The 21,923-nt window shown below is 46.7% G+C and overlaps 1 protein-coding gene across 3 annotated transcripts in view; it reads right to left on the minus strand.

The window, feature by feature from the left end:
* Nucleotides 1-21,923, minus strand: part of VPS8 (VPS8 subunit of CORVET complex) — a 1,496,959-nt gene that overhangs the window by 1,236,344 nt on the left and 238,692 nt on the right. For all 3 annotated transcript variants that reach the window (XM_069225817.1, XM_069225815.1, XM_069225816.1), the window contains exons 8-9: nucleotides 11,836-11,922; nucleotides 5,146-5,213 (exon numbers count right to left, since the gene is read on the minus strand). In XM_069225817.1, coding sequence (XP_069081918.1) covers nucleotides 5,146-5,213; nucleotides 11,836-11,922 — 155 coding nt within the window. The remainder of the gene's footprint in view (nucleotides 1-5,145; nucleotides 5,214-11,835; nucleotides 11,923-21,923) is intronic.

Below are 21,923 nucleotides of genomic sequence, written 5' to 3' on the forward strand. Positions count from 1 at the left end.
CCATCCAATCCAGAAGTTTACTGGATCATATCTTCAAATTTACAGCATTCTTCATGGAAATACACTCTGAGCCGACCCAGTAGTAAAACTGGGACTCAAAATGTTCTTTAAAGTTCTCCCTCTCCGGTAAGTAGTGGGCACTCTTGCTGGTATTAGATTTCTGATTGACTCATCCTGTGACAATAAGTGCCAGTGTTTAGCCACAAATTTGACCATAATTAAAGAAGCATCGTTAAAATCTGTTATAAGACGTACCTTATTAGATTCATCTAACATAGTCTTAGGTTTTTTAGTTTTCAAGGTGTCAATCCTGTTAACATTTTTACTTCTTGATTTTGCCTTCTTAATCACTTTGTTAGAGTAGCCACGTGCTTTAAATCTTTTGCCCATCTCATTCACATGATACAAAAATTCATCATCCAAACTACAATTTCGTCGTGCCCTCACCATTTCACCAAAAGGAATAGAAGCAATTTGATGTCGTGGGTGTGCACTTTCCGCATGTAAGATTGAGTTACACGCCGTAGCTTTCCTGAAGAGTCTGCTTTGGTGAGATCTTGTCACAACTTAATGATTTGTCATGCTATGAGAGTGTTACTGGTAACCCTATCCCCCACCTAGTGGATGTGATAAATAAAAAACTCTGTATATGGCAACAAGAAGGGTTACTGAGTAGAGATGAGTATTTATACTTAAAGGTTACTCATCCAAGATATCCATGTCTTTACACACTACCTAAGGTTCATAAGGGTCTGCCTTTTCCACCTGGAAGACCGATTGTTTCAGGTTTACAAGGTCCAACGGAAAGACTTTCGGAATTCGTGGATTGTTTTTTACAACCATTGGTTTGTAATCTCCCATCTTTTATTAAGGACACTACCCATATTCTCAGTATTTTGAATGATGTAGAATGGGATAAGAACATGTTGTTAGTAACGCTTGACGTAGTTTCCCTATACACTTGCATTAAACATGAGCTAGGACTAGAAGCCACTCGTTTTTTTCTAACCAAAAGATCAGCAAGTCTTTGGCAACACACTGTTATGTTATTGGAGATGATTGACTTAATCCTTGACAACAACTTCTTCCTATTTAACAATGGTTGGTATAGACAAAAACGGGGTGTCGCAATGGGCTCCAAATTCTCACCTTCCTATGCGAATCTTTTCATGGGTTGGTTCGAACACAAATGGGTTTGGGGCTCCGACTCTACCCAATGGCAAACTGATATTCTCTTTTGGGGCAGATTCATAGACGATTGATTCCTTATTTGGACTGGTGGAGAACAAAAGTTGTTGGAGTTCTGTTCCTTTTTAAACTCCAATATCATGAATGTGAAATTTACATATCAATACAGTGCAGAGAGGATTGTCTTTCTAGACGTAGAGGTTTTTATTGCAGCTAACAAGATCCAAAGCAGACTCTTCAGGAAAGCTACGGCGTGTAACTCAATCTTACATGCGGAAAGTGCACACCCACGACATCAAATTGCTTCTATTCCTTTTGGTGAAATGGTGAGGGCACGACGAAATTGTAGTTTGGATGATGAATTTTTGTATCATGTGAATGAGATGGGCAAAAGATTTAAAGCACGTGGCTACTCTAACAAAGTGATTAAGAAGGCAAAATCAAGAAGTAAAAATGTTAACAGGATTGACACCTTGAAAACTAAAAAACCTAAGACTATGTTAGATGAATCTAATAAGGTACGTCTTATAACAGATTTTAACGATGCTTCTTTAATTATGGTCAAATTTGTGGCTAAACACTGGTACTTATTGTCACAGGATGAGTCAATCAGAAATCTAATACCAGCAAGAGTGCCCACTACTTACCGGAGAGGGAGAACTTTAAAGAACATTTTGAGTCCCAGTTTTACTACTGGGTTGGCTCGGAGTGTATTTCCATGAAGAATGCTGTAAATTTGAAGATATGATCCAATAAACTTCTGGATTGGATGGGACTTTATAAAGACTGGCGTGGAATTTCAGATTGCGTTTCTTTTGAACTTTACTCACTTGAGTTTTGACTTACTTGATTTTGTGACTAGAAAACTTGGGGTGAGGGGGGCCGCACGTGATGTTAGATTGATTTAGAAACTCGGTAAAAACAAATAGGAGCGCTCAAATGAAATGTAACCTAGCTAATCATGTTTTGTAGCATATTATTATTACTATTATAAATGCTGGCCTACAAACACCAGAAAGCAACAGAATAAGAGCTTATACAAGCTAGTCAGACTAGACACGGTACAACTAACGACCAATCCTTTATTGAGAATGCTACTTATTTGAATCAAATGAGAAAAATGCAATGTATATTTTAGTACTTCTATACCGTTGCACGGACGTCGTTCTGGAGCATCAGTACAGCGCTGTACTTTGAAACAGGGCTGAGAAAGAGCTCTGTCAAGAAAAGGGAGGCGATAGCAGTGGAGGGCCCCGTGTTGGCAGCAGGAGGACCGGCAACTATCTTGAAGAATACATTTGAGCCCTGGCATTGATTTTATCCTTATATTTTCTTTCTAGAAACTAAGCACTCCTCACGTTTGGACAAGGTGCAGGAGGTACTTTTATGAACCCCACGCCTCGCACTTGCATGGTGGAAAGGGATACAAGTACTTCCCAGTCTGTGGAAAGGCAGCAGTGTTGAACCCTTCTCCTACTCCTAAAATGGCAACTCCTTCCCTGTATGCAACACCGAGTTGTAACCCCCCAATACCTGGGCAATGAGGAAGTGGGGACTGGGCAGGAAGTTATTTCTTTAATTTGTATTCATTTTATTTAAAAAGTGTGTGGGCCAGGCTGTCCTCCCTGATTGCAAGGTAAGGCTGCAGAGTGTTTATTTGTATTCTTGTTCCACCCTGAACTCCTAATTTCCGGGGTGTATCTGTAACCTAAATGGAACGAATCAGGCTACAAGGAGGGATATGATGGGTTTTGATAAAGGCTGAAGGAGATAACTCATGATACTTTAGCTTTCCCTCAGTGCCGTTCTATTTTGTTTTCCTACCAATGTTTGCAACCACTGATGAAGTGAGAGGCAGCGAACATCCACTTTGTGTGCATCCACACCGCTAGAGGCAGCCAACCCTACAGCCTGAGGCCTTCAGCCACAAATCTAAGACTTATGTCCATAAACTCCTCTATAGGCTGTGGAGTCAGCAGCCCTAGTCTCTTGGTCTGTGAACCCCACGTAAAAAACAGCATTTTTATGCTTTCATTTGAGGGGGTTCCTTGAGGCCTTCTGTCAAGCCCTGGTCTCAACTTGCCTCAGGCACCCTTGAATGCCCGAGGTCAAACAATCCCGGTAGTAACAGGTTCTTAGAAGAAACTTTTTGTTTTTCAGACTATTTTTTTGTTTTTTTTCAGTTAACTACGGTGCAACGTTAGTGGCAAACGTCAACCTGAAAACGTGAAAGAAAGAAGAAAAAAAAAAGGTGTTTCTTTAATATTTTTTGGTGGGGCTTCCTTCTGGTAGTGGTTTTCTTCTTCTCTTCCCCAATCCTATGTGGCACTCTGTTCACTTGAGAATATAATGTGAACATGCCAAGATGGATATTTCCTCCACAACACCTTCGTAGTAACATTTTGGGGTGTGTCATTTTTACAATACAAACGAATGGATAACTGTTCTTTCAGAGGTTTTAGTGTTTTGTTTACATTCATCTCGTTACAATCTTTCATACAGACGGTGATCCAGGGAGCCTCTTGCCAGATGGCTGAAAAAAGAAATAGAGCAGTGGCTTCTAGTAGAAACTGCTAGGGTCCCTTGCACTTCAGAAATGCCACTATGAACCAGACAATTTCTATTGTGGATACACAAAGTTAAACCAATTAACACTTTTAGGGATTCCAGAAAGTTCACAGTCTCGGTCAGAAGTCTAATGATTTTAGTAAAAAAACCTTACACCTCTTTGCTAGGTGTGTTGAGTTTGGAGACCTATAATGGAGGCGACGGACCTCATGATTTTTCAGAATTTTAATTTTGTGAACTCTGCAGTACCCGAAATAAGGTTCACAAACCTGTAAGCAGAACCACAAAGTGAGGGTGCAAACCATTTCCACGAGTCATCAAACATGGGTTCGCAAACACGTGAGCAAGGTGTAAAAACTTAAAAAGGGGGGACAAATTGGCTCCACACGCCCTCAGGCAGAGTGCAAACCCAAGAGCTATCTACTCCAAGTCTCCAAAATATACTTTTTGCCGTTTGCATTGCTAGCATCAAAATCCGCAAAACCACAGTGGAAAATGTATTACATTATTTTCATTTCATGTCCCTTTTATTTTTTTTAATTTAAAGTTAAAACTAACAGTAACTACAGACTCGTAATAACCGACAGTCAAATAAATGTTTGTTTTCTGTTAGGACTATCCTCAACTTGTTTCTTGAAATATGCCTCTTTCATTCACACTGTTTAACTTCTCAAATATCACCTGGAAACGATTTGGTTCTACTGCTCACGAGCCTGGTCTTTGTGTGAAGGAAGCTTCCATTTCCACAGCACCGATGTTATAAGACAATGCTCCTACTAGAAGTGAAGGCTTAGATACGATGCAGATACCTTGCAAACCTGACGGATATCAACATACTTAAAGAAACCGGTTTGCTTGAACTTGGTTGGGTAAACTGGTCTAGGACACAAATACTAGCCTGATGGTAAGGACAGTCAGTGTAATGACAATATAAAGTGGATTCGATCTGAATTTACAACCATTTTTGAATTATTTTGTCAACTGCAATGAGCATATGTGCCATACGAGTCAACTGTATTTTATGCAAAGAAGCAACTCACAAAGTGCAATGCTGAACAAAAATGACGATCGTTTGGCCCACACCACGCGTAAGATAATAAAACACCCAACTGAACAATGTAATACTTTTAATTTATCGTTTGAACTTCCAGAAAATGCAGACTCCAAGTGATGGTGGCACCGTTTTCCAACCGATTGTGTTGGACAGTCGGTGATGTGTAGAGAAAATTAAAACAATATTTCACACTGACATTTTCCAAAATTCAGTACATATAAATTCGAAGATTTTCAATATTCTAGTGTTACGTTACTTAGGTTCAAATTTTAATATTTCTCACAACATGCTATAAAAATAATAATAGCTATGTTATTATTGTGATTGTCACTTACTTAAATGTCAGCTCAAACACCGAACCCCCGCTGTCATTGCAAATAGCAAGAGTTGGGTCATCTGTAAACTGCATAAAAAGAAAATGTCATTTTTAAGTTTCAACATTTTGATGGACGCTAGCATCAAGAATAACACTTCCTAGTACTGCCCTTCTCAACAGCGCCCCTTGCCCTGGCAGCGCAAGACCTCAACTGCTCTGCGGGAGACGTGCTACAGAGAGTCTGCCTCAACACAGCGCTTTCACCACTCCCTATTATATCATGTTCGGACCAGTATAAGTCATTCTGGAGAACTAGCTGTAGCTGCAACGTGCCTCCGATCTATTCAGCAAGTTCAAACTCTGCTAGGTCTGGGGCTTTCGAATTCCCTCAACTGCCCGGGCGATAAATCACTCAAATGTTCCACGGACTACGTAAGCCCGAATCCTGTCCCTGGTCCATTATCTCCTTCCAGAAATGGGCTGTAAAGGGACACAACCATGGCAGATGTGCGAGTGTGCAGGATTCCACACACTGCCTACAAGAGACGCTCGCAATATTCATGGCATCCTGGAGGGTGGTGCTATCAGGAAAGGATCCTGTAGCAGTTTTTTGTAATGTTTATTGTTCCCAGGAATAAACACCCTTCCTTTTTAAAGTCCTGTTTAACCCACAGGTGTGTCACAACAGGACCTTTTCTGTCTCTTTCTCCTATAGTTTATGACCTGATTTAGTGTAAGTTTAGATTACTTATCAATGTCTACTATTACAGAGTTAAAACTGACATGCCATGGAAATGCACTTTTAATATTCTTACTGTCTTAAAGCAACTTGCAACAAACCATTAAGACTCCTCGTACACAGTAGAGACTTCAATCCTGCTATATTTTGTGCCAGCTGTTGAGGGGGGAGCAAAGTGCAAATGGTGGGTATGGGCAGGCGGAGGGGCGTGGAGGTCTATACAAGGGAATTCTACAGGAGAATTTCCCAGAGATAGATAGATAGTTAGATAGATAGATAGATAGATAGATAGATAGATAGATAGATAGATAGATAGATAGATAGAAAAGGCCACTTATTTGCATAGTTACTTAAAACCATATTCACAATTTAATACAACATTTAAAAGATCTCATCAGATTCTGAACTGTCATATGATCACATTATCATTGGATGGTGGGTTAATCTAGGAGACACTCCATCAGCTAATATGCCTATTTGGGGTACCGGTGGGCAGCCGGTACCATAAGGAGCTGGTGCCTATGTCTTGTTCAAGCTTGTGCTGGCTTACCTGTGTATCTTAGTGGCTCACCGCAAACTTGCAGATACTAAACTAAGTAAAGGGATGTGGGAAGGTTCGTATAAGGACAAGGAAAATTTTGTAAAACAGGTTGCCTTAGCAATATTGTCATATTGGCCCCTGTTGCTTTAGCTGTAGATCCCCTAGAGCAATGCATGTCAGCACAGCTTGTCTCCTCGTTCCTAGGCCCCTTTCCATAAACAGATTTTTAAAAAGTGCGTACCTTTCAGGTGCAAGTTTTTCACAAGTGCAAAGCAGATGTTGAAGTGGCAAACAGGCAACAGGTAGTGTTTGCCTGATCTCTCAACCAAGGAGCTGAGTTTAATGTACACGGTAGAAGCCCAGTCAGTACCTTAAAAACTGCTTTTTAGTGTGCCTTGAAAAGCCGAGGCTAAGGTATGCTTGTGGACCCAAAATTGTGTAGGTGTTCAGTGTCATGCAGGCATGAGCCCTCCTTGAGAAGGCTGCTTTGTCCTCCACCAAGAACTGGCACCTGATTGACCTCCAGACTGCTTTTTGAAGACACTGTGTGAGGTTGGAGTCCCCCCTGTCTTCCTCAATGAGTGTTCAAGAGAGACTCTGGCCGGTGAGGCGTTCTTTCGCTGGAGTTCCTGCCACAGATGGTAGGTAAGGAAGTGTGAAGTGGCTCCCCTGATTTTACTCTAAACTTTATGTATACACCTCGTTTTGCCAGAGATTGATTCAACAGACCAAACTCCAGTCTAATTTGGGCGGGAGAAGTGTGTTTCGGAAGGCTGAAGATGATCCTGTAAACTTTGCATTTTGTGAGATCTAGGGTTTGCAGATCTCTGCCTCTTTGTATTTTACTCACATAAGTTACTGTGGGCCAGCTTTCATTATCTGTAGGTGGGGGGCAAATGATGAGCTGTTCAGTTTTTAGTCTTTTCAAGGATACTGTAAAGGCCAGGCCTTTCCCTATGATGCTACCTCTTTGTTGCACAAAGTTGCCTGACTTGTCAATGATGACACAGAGATATTTATATTTGTGTGCTTGCAGGAGCTGTGTCTTGCCCCAATACCACACCGAGGGGTGTTGCTAAGTGAGACTGTACAGGCTTTCTCAAAAGTTGCAGACAAGATGTTGACATCCGAGTCTAGCTGGTTGGCATTTATTAATCTCTGGAGTCCTACCTTGGTGTGGCTTATCAAAACAAGGTTGTCCGCGTACACAAGGCATGGCAGCATCTGGTCCCCGGTTTTCAGAGCATGTGAGTTTGTGGCAGCAAGAACACTTGCCAGATCTGCTAAGTACAGATTGAATAGTGTGGGGGCCAGGACGCAACCCTGCTTCAGCCCTTTGGTGGTGGGGATCCTCCTCGAGAGGTGCTTGACTGTGTCCAGTTTAATCTGTACCCAGGTGTCCGTGTGGAGGGCTTTTATCACATCTAGAAACGATTGGGGAATGCTCCAGTTTGTTGATTTCCTCCAAAACAAGTTCCTCTCCACATGATTAAAGGCAGCCCTGAAATCGAGGAAGCATAGATGGAGCTGCTGTTTCTGTGCCTTTTCTTGGTCGATGAAAAGTGTGATAGCCATGATATTTCTTCTTGTGCCGGCTGCTTTTGAGAACCCGGTTTGAGTGTTGGGAATTATTCTCTTTTCGGCAGTCCATGCTGACAGGTGCTCCAGCAAGAAACCTGTGAAGTACTTTGCTTCATTATCAATTAGAGAAATTAATTTTGGGAGTGATCTGTCCCTGCTTTTGAAGATGGGGAAGATTATGGATCCCTTCCAAGACAATGGAATTATTCCAGTGAAGCAGATTCCTGAGTAGAGAGGTTCTAAAGGTGTACCTCAGAAAACACTGGTATGCTTGAAGACTGCAGGGGAAGGCCATTTGATCCCGAGGAGGTGATGATAGGGTTATGTAACAACTTGTCCAATTGTAAACCCCTGTAATCATATTCAAAAGATAAAACCCATCCCATCTCCCATATCACCCCCAAATCTTCCACCTCTTTGCCCTTTTGTGTTCTGTTGTCATGTACAGTTTTTCTTCACTTACTTGTTGTTCTTTTCTATACAGTTCTGTGCATTTAAGGTTCGACTTATACAACTCACATGCAGAAATATGATTACAAACATAACACAGTGATGGACTCTTCTAGAATGTAGGAAGCTGGCCTGGTGTGTGGTGGGTACCTAAGGTACTTACACCTTATACCAGGTCCAGGTATCCCCTCTTAGTAAAGTGTAGGCACTGTCTAGAAGCCAGGCTCTCTAGAGGTAGCTGTGGATGAGTAGCCAAGGATTATCTAGGAGACAGGCAAAGCTCATGCAATACCACTGTAGTCACACAGCACTTACACACATGAAAGAAAACACCCAGTTGTACCAAAATAAAGGTACTTTATTTTTGGAACACAATACCACAATTGCTAGAAGGGCAACCCTCCAACAGGAGGTAAGTAATACACTAACTATATACACTAGTAATCAGGACTAGACATAGAAAAGGTTAGTAAACAGTGCAAATAGCAATAATCAATAGTGACCCTAGCAGGAGCACAAACCATACATTAAAAAAATGGAATGCGAACACAGGACCCTACCTAGGTAAGTGGAATGTGTAAAGGGGAGCTGGGAGTACTAGAAAACCACAGAGGTAAGTAACAGTATCCTCCTCCACCACAGAGAGCAGGAAAGTAGGAGTAAATCACTGTATTTTCCCCCCAAACCACCCCAAAGGAGGAAAGAAAGGAAAAGAAGACACCCAGAGAAGACTGCAAAAAACAGTGGTGGATTCCTGAAGAAAGAAGACCCGTGGAGAGAGGGGACCAAGTCCAAGAGTAACAGCGGAGTCCCAGAGGAGTATGAACTACTACCCACCCAGCTGTACTTGCAGGAGTTGGTTGACGGTGACGAAGAACAGGTCAGCACTGCAGCCCTGGAGCTGCAGAAGAGTTCCTGGTGGATGCAGAAGATGTCCCACTCTGGAGTGAAGATTGCAGAGGGTGCCGGTTCAGGAATTCCACCAATAAGCCTTGGCAAAGGCAAACTCGCAGTTAGTGAAAATTTTGTGCTGCCAGGGACCAGCAAGGCCCAGGAGGACTCAAACCAGATGGGGGAGTCACAGGGGACACTCAGCGTCACAGAGTCCACAGGAGCACAGGTAGCATCCGCAGGAGTCCTACAGGAAGGGGAACAGGAGTTGCCGAAGGAGCCCACACAGCACTACAAAAGAGGATCCCACGTAGCCGGAGAACCATGCAGCAGGCTGTGCTTTGCAGGAAGGTGTGCTGGGGATTAGAGCTGCGCGTCGCCTGAAGATCCCTTGGAGGAGATGCCAACAAGCCTTGGCAGCTGTAAAAGACCCGGTGCACAGGGGTACGTACTGTCCTGCGTGGGAAGGCAAAGGCTTACCTCCACCAAAGTTGGACAGCTCGCAGAGAGGACCAAGAGGACTACTCCAGACCACCACCTGTGATGTAGGATCCACGCAGCTCAAGATGAGGGGAGATCCGCGCAGCTCGTTGTCGCTTGCTGTAGGTGCCTGCGGTTGCAGGGGAGTGACTCCTTCACTCCAAGGGAGATTCCTTCTTGTTCTTGTGCAGGCTGAAGAGTTGCTGTCTTCTGAGGATGCATGGCCGGGGAAATGTTGTAAAGCTGTCAGGAGTCATGGAAACAAAGATGCAGAAGAGTCTTCTTCATTGTTTGTGGCTTTGTCGGTACCTGGCAGGTCCAGTCGCAGTTCCAGTGGCCATAAGACGAAGTGGAGGTTGCAGAGGAATCCTGCTGGAGTCATGCAAGCCGAATCTGAGGACCCCCCCAGGAGAGAGGCCATAAATAGCCCTGAAAGGGAGATTGGTCACTTAGCCAGATAAGCACCTATCAGGAGGGGGCTCGGACGTCACCTGCCTGGACTGGCCACTCAGATGCTCCCAGAGTACCCCGTCAACCTTGGAAACAAGATGGCAGAACCAAGGGACCTTCTGGAGGAGCTCTGAGCACCTCCCCTGGGTTGGTGATGGACAGGGGAATGGTCACTCTCCTTTCCATTGTCCAGTTTCGCGCCAGAGCAGGGACTGGGGTTCCCTGAACCGGTGTAGACCGGTTTATGCACGGAGGGCACCAAATGTGCCCTTAAAAGCATACCAGCGGCTTGGGGAGGCTACACCTCCAAAGCCAGTCACACCTATTTCCAAAGGGAGAGGGTGTTACCTCACTCTCCCAAAGCAAATCCTTTGTTCTGCCTTCCTGGGTTTGATTAGATCAAGCAGCAGGAGGGCAGAAACCTGTCTGAGGGGTGGCAGCAGCCTGGAAAACCCTCTAAAACTGGTGGTAGCAATTCTGGGGTCCTCTCAGGAGCCCCCAGAGTGCATGGAATTACACTTCCAATACTTGCAACAGTATTGGGGTATGATTCTGACATGTTTGATACCAAACATGCCTCGGTTCAGAGTTACTAATATGTAGCTGGACATAGTGACCTATGTCCAGTACACGCATAAAATGGCGTCCCCGCACTCACGAAGTCCAGGAAAATGGAGCTGGAATTTGCAGGGGCATCTCTGCTAGTGCAGGAGTGCCCTCACACACAGGTACGTGCACCCTGCCCTCTGGGCTAGGAGGGCCTGTCATAGGGGTGACTTACAGTGACCTGGTAGTGAAAGGGTGCATGCACCCTTTCATGCAGGCTGCAATGGCAGGCCTGCAGAACACTTTGCATGGGCTCCCTATGGGTGACATAATACATGCTGTAACCCATATAGATTCCCTCGTACTCGTACCTATGAAACCATTTACTAGGGACTTACATGAGGGTACCAGTATGCCAAATGTGGGGTGAAAAAGGTTCCAGCAACCAAGTTTAAAGGAGAGACCATAATCATTGGGGTCCTGGTTTGCAGGATCCCAGTGAGCAGAGTCAAACACACTGACAAACAGGCCAAAAAGTGGGGATAACCATGCTAGAAAGAGGCTACTTTCCTACATCAAGGAGCACAAACTAATACAATGATGACAGCTTCTCAGAATCCTGATTTCAAGGCAAATTTCGAGGCAAGGAATATGCTGTTAAAATTACTGGATTTTTTTAGATTTGTGCTATCATAAAAAAAAAGGAAAGCTTATCAGAAAACAACCATTTTAACGTTGACTTTCTTCATTGTATGATAATATACACATATAAATACATATTCTGTAAGTCTGTTTGCATTTGACTATTGTATCTATAATTTTTTCTTCAACTTTAAAAATTGTCGCTTTAGAGCTGAATAAACTTAAAACAGAACAATCACACAATGAATAACTGTTAAGCTCGTACTTTCTGAAAAGAAAATGCATATTGAGTATAGTGGGTTAGATTGCTTTTTATAACACTGCTAAATAGCAAACTGGGTCACATGATCATCTAAAATTAGTGAGTAGGAATATTTTACTGCCTTTACCTTAATGTGCAGAATTGCCGTTCCGGGAGGATGGGCATCACTTATGGATCGTAAAAGCTTCCCACTGGCGAGGTCCCACATAGTAATCTGCAAAGAGAGGAATTGTAATTGGTTAAAATTATAGCAATTTACAGCGACAGTGATTTTTATCTTTAAATGTCTATATTTACCTCTCTTTGAAATCCATTACTTAAATTGGAAAGGAAGGATATAAAGCAACCATGTACGTCAACTGCAATGTACTTCACAAACAGAAAGTAGTGCTGGACTTGCAGTGAATATGCAAACAAGTAAAAGGACAACACAATGTCAAAATGCAGTCTTTCCAAGTGAGTCTCTCCCCGGCTTTGATTTCTTAGTTTGGAGGTTGGATGGTTAGGGGGGGTTGGCCACAGGCCGGGCCCTGCGTCAAAGCCTGCCAACCATGGCAAAAGGGTGTGCGCGGCACGGGGTTAGGTGGTTATAGGGGTTTAGCCACACCTCCCCAGAGCACATGTAAAACTAATGGTGGGGCACCAAGCCCCCGCACCCCCCCAACAGCACCAGGGATCACACCTCCAGTGGGCACTTCTATGGCAATAATGGGGGGGGGGGGGGGGAGGGCACCTTCCCCCTCCCCCCCTCCAAGCAGCCCCTCCCCCTTCCTCCGCAACGTCAGGGACCGCCACCTCCCAGGGCACACATTTTATGGTTCAATTCTGTTCATCAAATCATCAAGCAATCAAAAAAGCACACAGTTGTCTGCCAACAACCCTGGGGCCGGCAGCACTGCATCGGAGTGATTGCGTTTTCAGTTAATCAGAAACATGTCCTAAGACATGAGGAAGACCAACATACACCCTCCCCCCCAGTCCTCCCATAAACTTATGCAAGCTAAAGCAGTCGGACTGTCTGATGTGTTAAGGGCCCTGTGGAAAGAGGGGTGCTCTGTTGAGATGTAGGAGTGGGCTTGGTGGCCGCTGGTCGGATATAGGTAGTAGTCGGAGAAGTTTAAGGCAGGATGGGCACGCCAGTTCGTTGAACTCGGACAACAAGATGAGGTTGATTGGGGCCCAATCTGTTGCATAGTCCTCTGGTCGAAGAGATATGGCAAGCAACAAGCATTCTATGTCTAGTATATGCCACAGTTTGTGCAACCAGGCATAGTGTTGGGGTAGTCTGTTGGTGCCCCAAAGGGCAGTTATCACCTGATGTGCTGCTCCTAGGGCTAGTGCCATTAGTTTACCTCGACCGGTTTGTAGGGGGAATGTTAGAGGTTTAGGCAGTCGTAGAATCATATATTCCGGAAACTGTGGGATGCAGATAGCGAAGGCCTTGTTGATGTCGTCCAGTACCTGGGACCAAACCTGAGAAAGTTTGGGACAGTGCCATAATAAGTAAAGGAGGGTGCCTGTATCCCCGCAACCCCGCCAGCACTCTTTGGAACAGGTGGGGGTTCCAGGCCCAAGCCAGGCAGGGGTTGAGTACCAATATGATATTATCTTGCATGCTGTCTCCTTGCTACAGACATTAGAGCGTGTGTGCCATGCGCTGTGATAGATGTTGGAGCATTCGTCATCAGACAGAGATAGTCAGATTTCATTCTCCTAGCATCTTTGCCCTGGCGTGCGGGTCTATAAATTTCAGAGGCGAGATTATAGCTCGGAAATCAGGTGACTGTGGGACGTCTTCCATATAAGCCATTTTTCGAAGGGTGTCAGGGCCCTTTCGGCTTGAGATTTAATGGAAGGATGGAGCCCCCAATGGCGAACCTGAAGGTATTGATCCCTGTCTGTTTCCCCCAGTCCGTAGTCCTCCCGGAGTTGGTCAAAGGGGATAATCCCCTGGGGAATCGAACAGGCAACCAATGCGTTTGCAGCCCCCTTCCAGCCATTGACAAAAGTGAGCAGTGTCCAGCCCAGGATTGGAGTCATTGGGGAGGGGGAGGTTATTAGGCCTGCTCTCTCCACTAACCTGTCCCACACTCGGAGGATAGTGTTTGCCACCGGGGAGGAATAGATTCCCCAAGAACTGTGTCTTTTGGGAAGGCATGGCTCTTTCCAGATGTGGGAGTCTGCCACCGCCTGGTCCATGGAACATTAATGTTTCTCCGTAAGGGGCCTGATTCATTCCACCAGGGACCGGAGATGCGACACCTAGTAGTACCGCAGGAGGGACGGAACTGACAGGCCCCCCTCATGTGAAGAGCGATAGATGAGATGCCGACGAAGGCGCGGTCGCCACAATCCCCCCCCCCCCCCCCCCCCCCAGATGAAGCAGTTTATATCTACCTGTATGGCTTGTATGGCTTTTTTAGGTTGGGTCAATGGTAGGGCTTGGAAAAGGTACAGGACGTGCGGCAACGTGGCCATCTTGATGGCTGCAATTCTGCTGAACCAAGGGAGTCCCAGGTGCTCCCACGAGGCAACATCTGATCGGACCTGCTTAACAAGGAAAGCGGGTTTTAATGGCCATTTCGATTTGAACGGAGGAGGAGAGGTTCAGGATGAGAAATGTTTGCAAAATGACACTTTAAAGCCAGAGTAGGTACCAAAAATTTGGTGCTTAGGGACCAAGGCAGGGAGGGAAGTCAGTGGGTTCGAGAGAGCCAGGATCACATCATCAGCATACAGACTGATTACAAGTTGTTGTTCGCCCCCAAACGGGATTCCCATGATGTCAGGGTGTGCTTGGATGTGTTGGGCCAGTCGCTCCATACATAGGGCAAAAAGGAGAGGGGATGGGGGCAGCCATGCCTCATCCCCTTCCCAATAGGGAATTGCAAGGAAGATAACTCATTAACTGTCACTGTGGCCCTTTGGGAGCCATAGATGCTGAAAACACAGCCATGGAACCGTGGTCCAATGTAGGTAAGGCCAGCGGACCCTATCAAAAGCCTTCTCCAAGTCTATGGAGAAGAGGAGAGCTTCTTTCTGAGATCGGGCAACTTTGTCCATCAGGTGGTAAAGGCGTCCAGTATTGTCTCCGCAGTGACGTTATGATATGAATCCTGCCTGGTCAGGACAGATCACTACCGGCATAAGAGGATTGAGGCGGTGGGTCAGGATACCGGAAAATAATTTGGCATCAACATTAGGGAGGGATTTGGGGCTGTAGGACCCACAGAGCATGGGTTCCTTGCCTGGCTTAGGAATGAGGGTGCGAAAGAGTTAAAGATGCGTATTAACACCAGGGCCAATACATGACACAACGTCTTGTAAAATGCAGGAACTTTACCGCAGCGGTGGGCCCCCAAGTAATATATATGCTTTAAGCAGAGTAGGGCGTACTCTGCTCTATCTGGGTCTAATTGTTTAAGGAGAGTGTGAGTGCGCTCAAGCTCTCTCCACACGCAATGAGCCCCAGTGCATTTATGAATCGCTTCTAGTTCAGTAACCGTGCATTCAAGTTCTGCCTGTTTCTTCTTGCAGAGGCGATTCGCCGAGGCCGAAGAGCGAGGAGTTCCCCTCTGATGACCAGCTTCAGGGTCTCCACCTATTCTGTATCGTTTGTTAGCAAGTAGTCCGTAACTGTCTTCCATATAGCAGTCATAGTTGTAGGGTGTTGGAGCAGCGAATCTCTAAGTCGTCATTGGGAAGGGGCAAAATGTGTATGGCTTAGGTGCAAGCTGAGGTGGAGAGGGGCATGGTCCGAGAGTAATCTGGGTTCGATAGTGGCATCAGTAACAAATTGTCAGAAGGCTGGTGTTGCCAGGAAGTAGTTGATGCAAATGTACGTTTTGTGTGCCGTAGAACAGTATGTGTGGTCCCTTGTAGTGAGATGTAGCTCACACCAGATGTCGACAAGGCCGCAATCTGCGAGCTAGCGAATTCCCTGTGCTGAAAAAGCCGCTAGTTGGTCCAAGCCCTGGACCGAGCGATCCAAAGCATTGTCCATCACCAGATTAAGGTCACCGCCTATTAGGATTGTGGCATCAGGTGTCTGGAGGAGGGGTGTCAGTACATCTTGAATAAAGGGCTCTTGTTGCTCTTTAGGAGTGTAGATAAATGCTATTGTAAAGTGGAAGGTACCTATTCGAAGACAGTAGGCCAGGAGCCAACCTTTTATCTCCGTGATTTTGGAAACTATATCGCCCCTAAACTGGGAGGAAAGTAGGAAAGCCACACCCTCTTTCTTGGAAGGGCCTGAGGACCAGAGCTATCTAAGGAACCAGGAGGAGCACAAGTGTGAGGTATCCGTAGCTAGAAGGAGGGCTTCTTGTAGGAGGCAGATGTCGCTGCCTGTACGTTCTAATAGGTGGGTTGCTAAGGTCACTAGTGTTTAGGCTTATTACTTTGAGGTCCACGCGCATAACTTCAGAGGGGTGGGAGAGGTGCAATGCAGTGCGGACCCAAGGATAAGAGAGCAGAGGCCTCTCACCGCCCTCGCAGAACCTCCACCCACCAGGCCCAGGCCCAGGCAGTGATGATGCCCTTATGTAAGATGCAGGAATGGAACCCTGAAAACATTGAAAAACAAGCAACGGAAATCCAAAAAGAACGCAATGAAAGAGTCCGTCAACAATGGTAGTTGTGTAGTGTAGTCAAGCCACTAGGAGAAAGGGGGCAGGACAGCAGGAGCAAAGGTCAGTGGGCATGTCCATTGTATAACTGGTGAGCCTTCCGTCCCCACCAGCTCTATGCCCCATGGCATGCACTGACAGGATAGCGAGAGTTCTGAGCACCTGTGGTGTAGGCCCCTCGGTCACTCAGCTTCCGCAGCCAAGGTTTGGAGGACTGATTGTCATTCTCATGGTTGCATGATCTGGCTTGGCACCAGCAGGGGCCCCTCTGACCCTGTGTCACCATGTTGAGTTGTACTTCTTCTTGACCTGAGGCCTCTCCAGGTCGTCCCTTGAGGCTGTGTTGGCTATGCCCAGGAGATTGCAGGCCTCAGCGAGAGATCTTAGTTGGACTAGTTTGCCATTGTGCCAAAAGATGATTCTAAAGGGGTGGCCCCAGGAGTAAAAGATTCCTGCTTACTGGAGGCGCGTCAAGGCGGAGCGGAACTCCCAATGTTTTTGGAGGGTTATAGCTGCCAGGTCATGATACAGCATGGGAGAGTGGCCCCTGAACTGGATCGGGTGGGCTTCTCTGGCCTTGTGAAGAATGGTTTCCTTCATTTGAAAATCGTGCACGCACATCAGGATCTCAATGGGGTGGGGGGAGTAATCTGGGCTGGTGGTACCCAACCGGTGTACATAGTCCAGTTGGATGTCTGTGTCCCCCAAGGCTCCCAAGGTATGTCGAAACAGGGCTCCTATGTATTCCTTGAGCTCCGATCCCTCAACACGCGAAGGGACACCTCTGATTCTTATATTATTCTGCAGTGAGCAGTTTGCTAGGTCCTCAGCAAGGGCCTGAAGTTCGATGTGTTGGTCTCACAACCGCAGGACCTCCTGGTGTAACCACCCCACCTCCCCTTCATGTTCAGCCTTGTGGTCCTCCATGACAGACTCTGTCGCCAATTTCCTCCAGGTTCCGTTGTACCTTCAGCAGATCCACCAAGAGATCTTTCTTGACCACCTGTATGTCATCGCAGAGTGATGTGAAGAGAGCCTTCATGAAGGATCTAGTCACTAGTCCCTCCTGGCCCTCGTCAGACAGAGATGGGTAGGGGCTTCTAAGCTGGGGTTTACCATCTTCCTGGGGCCCCAATGGCTTTGTGAGTATGTCCTTAAGTGAGCGGTCTTTTTTCACCCTGGCGACCGCCATGGCACAGAATTGAAGAGGGCAGGGTGTCTGCTCAAGGCAAGGCATAGACAAGGTTGAGCGGCCAACGCTTAGTGAGGCGTGCCGGTGACCTGGTCCCAGGAGGACTGGAAGGGCAAAGTCTCACAGCCCCTGGGCTGGGCCACAGGCGTCGCCCTTCCTGTGGGATTTAGTAGTGGAGATCGCCCAGGTGCCCCCACAGGCCAGACACTCGTGGGGCCGAGTTGATGCACCAAGTCACCGTGGAAGCTGCTTTTACTGTCACTAGGGTCCAGGGCCCAAAGGGAGGGGCGCAAACCTGGGGAGGAAGGCCTCCCACCACGCGAGACACAAACCTCCAAAGTACAGCAGGGGCCACACCCCCCCAATGCAGCGTGAGAAGAAGACCTCCACAGATGGACCCCCCCTCACTCAAAGTCCACAGGCATGTAAGAATGCGTGCTCTGCTCGTTACTAGGGGTGGTGTTGCGGATGGTGGCCCTTAGGGCCGTATTCACTGCGCTTTGCTGCCTAGAAGGCAGTACAGGGGCCCCACATCATTGGCAGTCAGCAGAATTCACGTGGCCGCAAGCTCGCGGCCCAGGCTCCCCTCTCACTATATATATATATATATATATATATATATATATATATATATATATATATATATACACACACATATATACACCACAGTGCATCCACGGTTCTAAGCCATCTCTTTAGAAATAGTTCTAGAGCTGTCCCTTCTACTCCTTCGGTGAAGCCCACAAAATAGAGGTTGGCTCTCTGCACATGCCCCTCCGCATCTTTGACCCGGTCTTCCAACTTCCTGAAGAGTGCTGTAGACACCCCACTGTCTCTGTGAGGAGGTGGACTTCTCCTTGCAGTGTTATTACGTTGTGCTCTGTGCCCAAGGAGTATTCAGTCACAGCAGGTTGTTATCTCATTAGACTGCGTCTATTTTCATTTTAAGTGCTGAAAACGAGTTGTCAATCACCGCCAGGATTTAAGTGCCGATGGGACCATCAACTCCTGCATGGTCTGCCCAGGTGCAACCTCTGTTGGTCTCTTTTCTGCTTGGTTCATCCTGGTGGCCGTATACTGATCCATTTTTGTCTGTTGGGTGGCCTGATGCACCATGTCTTTGCCCACTGTGGACCTGGTCAAGTCCAAGATCCCACCACGAGGCAAAAGGGCCCCCACAGAGAGATCAGTTCAATCAGGGAGTCTATGTCAATAAAGGAGTCTCTCAGGGCCCTCAGAAGGGGGTCCAAAGGAGGAGGACCCGGGGATATCCACCTGGTAGTTTGCAGTGGCCCCCTCCAGGCATTTGATGCTGACCCCTTTACTCTGTGGACCCAGATATCACATCACACTGAGGATCCTGCTTATCCCACCGCAATACAAAAGCCTGGCTTATTCCCAGTCTGCTCTGCATGGTCTCTCCCCTACCTTTGCTTAGCGAAGCCTCCAGGCATTCTCCCCCTCTCTCTGTGCTTCAGGTTCCTCCCAGGGCCGCTCTCCACTTCAGTCCCTCAACACGCCCGGTAATCAAGTTGTCAGCTCCCGTCTCTGCTGGCTGGGACCCCGCATGACAGTGTTATCTGGGGTGTGCCCCGCAGTCGCTGGAACGCAATGTGTAGCTCTAGGCTGGCCTCTTCCCGATAACGGCTTCCTCCCGAGTGACCACACAGAACACATTAACCGGTTGCTGCTTTCCAGTGGCCGCAAATGCCTCATAGCTGCTGTCCCCTCAAGTCACACACCTTCTTAAAGTACTGCAGCTAAATGTGTCTGTCAACTTAAGTCTACCTCCTAGGGGTTCTCCCCGGCTACCTGCTGTCCTCCCATGAGCGTGTCTCGAAGCACCCAGAGGTCTCCAAGGGCCAACATCCTCTCCGCTGGTGCTCCAAAGAGAATCACAGGCACCACACACAAACACCAGTCCACGCTGACTCACCGTCGCTCCCCAGTCCCTCATGCAGCATAGGCAACACTCAAAAGGGCCCCAGCTCTGTCATCCCTCAAGCCCGAGGACCTTCCTTGTTAGTGTCTAAGCTCAGCGCAGCTGCTGTGTGTGGCCCACCAGTCAGCTATGCACAAGGTGATCTCATAGGGGGCAGCTTCTACCCTGCTTAAATGGCCCTTTCCAGTATAGGGGCCGCTGTCATTGCTTTCTTGTCAATGAGCCCCACTTAAGGCTCAGGATGAGTCAGGATACCAATAAGGAGGCTGGGAGATCCAGAGTTTAGCTGTAGTCTATCTTGTCAGCAACACCTCCCTCCACTGTATCAATCATTAGTGGTTAACTCCACCAATTAGTCAATACAGATTTTACACAGCATCCGTCAGCATGGATCGATATCAAGATTTCATCCTATACAAATATATTTAATGCAGGAAATGTATTTGGGCTGACTCACGCTTATCCCCATGTCCTATTGAAATAAATGTTTCTAGTTAATCATGACTAGTGCATTAATTTCTGACAGGGTACAATCCCAAATATTGTCTACACCATATCTTTTTGCCACCCATTACCGGCTCCTGCATATGTAGCAATGTATGCAACTTTGTTAGTTCATGCCAAGGATTCAGAACAATTGTTGCATGCATGATGGTCAGTCGCCATCCACTCAGCAAAATATCAGCAAAGCCCTCTCACATTTTTCTCAGTTGAAAGAAGAATTAATTGTTCTAATATGGTCAGAGGCTGTTTAAACCACAGACCTTAGTACATCCAGGTGCAGACAAACTCATTATACATTGCTGCATCAATTATACTTCACATAAATGATGCTGCAAATTAAGGACAATTTGTGACCCGACCGAGGCCCTCAATGCCCTATTCCATCAGGCACTTTCAGCAAGTTCTATGGGAATGTACATATATTCAATCTGTGGCCAACTTGCATGAAGATTGAGTAACTTTATAAACAATACTAGGCTTTTGTTAATTTCATTACTTGGCATTGTAGGAAGCTGGCCTGGTGTGAGGTGGGTACCTAAGGTACTTACATCTTCTACCAGGTCCAGGTATCCCCTATTAGTGTAGTGTGGGCAGTGTCTAGAAGCCAGGCTCTCTAGAGGTAGCTGTGGATGAGCAACCAAGGCTTATCTAGGAGACATGCAAAGCTCATGCAATACCACTGTTGTCACACAGCACTTACACACATGAAAGAAAACAAAGGTTCTTTATTTTAGTGACACAATTACCAATTACTAGATAGGCAACCCTCCAAAAGGAGGTAACACACTAGATATGTACACTAGTAATCAGAAATAGGCATAAAAAGCAATAGAAATCAGTGCATTAGCAAAAGACAATAGTGACCCTAGGAGAGCCCAAACCATATACTAAAAAAATGGAATGCGAATGCAGGACCCCCACCTAGTTAAGTGGAATTTGTAGAGGGGAGCTGGAGGAAATAGGAAACTCCACAGGTAAGTACTATAGTACCCACCAGCAACCAGGAAGAAAGGAGTAAGTTACTGGATTTTCCACAAACTACCAAAAGGACTGAAAATGAAGATAATGCAACATCCAGACAAGCCTGCAAGAAACCAGCGGTGAATTCCTGAAGAGGAAGACCTTGAAAAGAAGGGGACCAGGTCCAAAAGTCGCAAGAGTATGTGGTGGTGGCAGGAGCCAGCACCCACCCTTATGTGGTTGCAGGAGCTGGACGACAGTAGGACAAAGACAGTCAGCAGTGCCCTGGAGCCAGCGAAGAGTTCCTGGAGGATGCAGTCGACATCCCACGCCGGATAGAAGATTGAAGCCTATCTGTGGTGTGGAAAAGCCACCAACAAGCCTTGGCAAAGGCAAGAGTCGTACTAGAAGAAAAGCAGAGCTGCCCGGAGACCAGCAAGGTCCAGGAAAACTCAAACCACGGGGGAAGTCTCAGGGGACCCACAGCAAGGCAGACAGTCCACAGATGAAAAGGCAGCCCCCACAGGAGACTTACTGGAAGAGGACCCAGGAGTTGCATAGGATGCCACGTAGCATAACTGAAGACAGGTCCCATGCCGCAGGAGAAGCTCGCAGAGGGCTGTGCGTCACAGGGAAGAGTGCTGGGGCTAGGGCTACACAGAGCCTGAAGATCCCTTGGAGGAGATGCCAACAAGCCTGGTAGCTGCAAAAGACAAGGTGCACGGGGGTACTGTCCTGTGTGGGAAGGCAAGGGCTTACCTCCACCAAAGTTGGACAGATGGTACAGAGGACCAAGGGGACCACTCCAGACCACCACCCATGTTGCAGGATCCACACAGCCGGTCGTCGTTTCAGTTGGTGCTTGGGGATGCATGAGAGTGACTCCTTCACTCCAAGAAAGATTCCTTCTTCATTCTCCTGCAGGCTGAAGACTTGCTGCCCTCAGAGGATTCACAGCCGGGGAAATGTTGCAGAAGCTGGAAGGAGTT

Source organism: Pleurodeles waltl, chromosome 3_1 (assembly GCF_031143425.1).
Source record: "Pleurodeles waltl isolate 20211129_DDA chromosome 3_1, aPleWal1.hap1.20221129, whole genome shotgun sequence".
In the NCBI taxonomy this organism is placed as follows: Eukaryota; Metazoa; Chordata; class Amphibia; order Caudata; family Salamandridae; genus Pleurodeles; species Pleurodeles waltl.